This window comes from Hipposideros armiger, unplaced genomic scaffold (assembly GCF_001890085.2).
Source record: "Hipposideros armiger isolate ML-2016 unplaced genomic scaffold, ASM189008v1 scaffold_515, whole genome shotgun sequence".
Taxonomy (NCBI): domain Eukaryota; kingdom Metazoa; phylum Chordata; class Mammalia; order Chiroptera; family Hipposideridae; genus Hipposideros; species Hipposideros armiger.
Genome location: NW_017731865.1, coordinates 672,274 through 675,072, shown reverse-complemented (window position 1 = coordinate 675,072; position 2,799 = coordinate 672,274). Strand labels below are relative to the sequence as shown.

Sequence of the window (2,799 nt, the reverse complement as noted above, 5' to 3'; positions counted from 1 at the left end):
GTAAACATTAAGTGCCTACCATGTGCCAGATTCTGGGTTAAGTGTTAGAAATGCAAACACAAATAAAATGTAGCCATCCCTGTTCTGAGAGAACTTGCAGTCTGACCTAGGGAAATAGACTTGTGGATAAATAAAAGCAATAAAGTATTACAAGTACTTTGATGTAATCATAAGGTATAGTGGGAAGCACCAAGAAAAGTGGTTATTTTTACCTGCAAGAGTCAGAAAAGGTTTTATAGAGAAAGTAAACCTCAGTCTTAGTTTTTAATAATAGATGTTTTTCTGGGTGCCATTTAGGGAAAGGGGCTAGTCCGTTCATTTGACATTTATTGAACACCTAGTACATGCCGGGCACACTGTGCTGGTCCTTATTGGTGCATCAATACTTAACGCACAGTCTTAACCTAGCTTAGATTCTGGTGACAGACATCAGCATAATAGATCATTTCAATACTGTGTATTAAGTGAAGGATCGTTACCACAAGTTGCTCTCAGAACATTGAGGATGAGCACTAACTATATGCATGTTACAGGAGCGAGAAGTTTTAAGAGAAAGGGAAGGAGAACTTCAGGTTAGACACTGCCAGGCCTTTGTGCTGTGCTAAGGCTTTATTTTATAAGGCAGTGGTTCTCATGGTGTCAAGGAAGTGGTGGCCCCTGGACCAGGAGCATCAGTAGGCACTTGGGAACTTGTTAGAAATACAAACTCTTGGACCTACCACAAACCTACTGAATCAGAAACTCTGGGGGGCAGGCCCCACAATCAGTGTTTTATGCCTTTTGGGTGATTCTGCACCACACTAAATTTTGTAGTTGTGAATTATGGTAATTATAGGTATCTGCCATTTTATTATACTTTGCTGGTAATGCATTTTTTATAAATTGAAGGTAAGACCCTCCACCAGAAAAGATTGTGACTTGCTGAAGGCTCATATGATGGTTAGCATTTTTTTGGCAATAAAGTATGTTTTAATTAAGATGTGTACATTGTTTTTTTTAGACATAATGCTACTGCACATTTAATAGACTACAGTATAGTGTAAACATAACTTTTATATGCACTGGGAAACCAAAAAATTCATGTGACTGGCTTTCTTGTCATCCTTACTTCATTGCGGTGGTCTGGAAGCGAACCCACAGTATCCGCAAAGTATGTCTGTATAACGTAAAAACTGCCATTTTTAAATGTACAATTTTGTGGCATTGCTAAGTGATTTTTAAAAATAACTACTGGTGTACATAATGGAAAGCTGTTGAAAAGAGCTTTTTAATTAGATTCCTCTGTTGACAGTCTGAAAGCAGACAGCCTACTAATAGCTGAGGCGGGTGTGCGTAAGGCAGTGCAGTGGGAATTGCAAGGAGAGGAAGAACGGCTCAGGGAAGGAAGAGGTGGTTTAGGTAGGCGAGCAAGGGAGATGCTTTCGAACATGTTGGGTCTGAGTGCCTGGGGACCCCAAGTGGAAACGCGGCTTAGAAATACAGGTTGGAAGGCATTACGGCACAATGGGATTTAAAATAAAAGAATGAACTTTTCCTGCGTGAGCATGAAGAGTGTGACAAGTAGGCTAGGAGTGGAAGCTGGAAAACGTAGGAAAAAGAGAAATGATCTGAGACAGGAGGAGACTTAGATATTAGGAAAATCAAGAGAGCTAAGGAATTTCCCCAAAAAACAGAGTGAACAACATTTCAAATATTGTAGTTGTGTTCAGTAAGAAATTAACGCGTTTATTGGATCCTGTTATGACCTTAGCAAGAGCAGTTTTCCATAGAGGGTGAGGATCTGAACCATGTTGGGGTGGGATGTTAGCAAGCAGAGATAGCTAATGTAGCCCATTCTTGGAGTAATTCAAATGAGGAAAAAGAAAATTAGATTTCCAGGAAAGTAATGACATTGAATGCCATCCAAACAACTCATTCTTTTGCCATTAATCAAAATTTTAACTTCCTAAATATTTTTTTCCATACTAATTTAAAAAAAATTAGGGAACTGTGATTTTGACCTCTGTTTTGTGGCTTTCCCTTTAGGTGTGCTGTTTTGTGTAGGTGGTCGAGGGGGATCCGGTGACCCTTTCCGCAGTATTGAATGCTATTCTATCAATAAAAACAGTTGGTTCTTCGGACCAGAAATGAATAGTCGAAGGCGACATGTGGGTGTAATCTCTGTGGAAGGTGGGTTCAGTATTGTCTTAAATCACATCATATGATCATAATGCTCTTTTTAAATATTTGAACTTTGGGAATTCTTTCTTTGTATAAGAAAACTGCTAAATTATAAAATGTTGCAATATATCAGTAAAATATTTGGGTGGTGATTATTTGCTTGCTTCATGCCCATCAATGCTCAGTGTGTAATCTCTTGCTTGTAGGAGCTTCACAGGAGATGAGTATCAAATAAAAGGGAATTATACTGTTCTGAATTATATTTGCAAAAGAAACTAAAGAAACATGTTTATCGAACCCAAATAATAAGTATACATCTGCTTTTTTCTATCTACTTATTGTTATTGAAATGAGATTTATTTTTTACTGGTTACTGAAAATGATTAATTGCGGCACCATGGTGAAATTGTTAGGAGACTTCTTAAAAATCATTTTTTTCCCTGAATATAAATGTGTAAATGCTTTTTTGGGGCAATATGAAAACATTTTAATAAAAATAAAAATCATCTGTGATGCAAACATCCAGAAATTGTCACAGTTAACATTTTGGTGTGTAATCTTTCCAATTTTTTTTGTGCGTGTTTTACTTTATTTACAAAAAGTTTGATCATATTGTATTAAGTTTTATATTTTTATTAT

General features: G+C 36.9%; 1 protein-coding gene across 1 annotated transcript in view; it reads left to right on the top strand.

Moving 5' to 3' along the window:
- KLHL8 (kelch like family member 8) overlaps positions 1-2,799 on the top strand; it is a 42,983-nt gene that overhangs the window by 27,376 nt on the left and 12,808 nt on the right. The window contains exon 5 of the mRNA XM_019668072.1: positions 2,026-2,169. Coding sequence (XP_019523617.1) covers positions 2,026-2,169 — 144 coding nt within the window. The remainder of the gene's footprint in view (positions 1-2,025; positions 2,170-2,799) is intronic.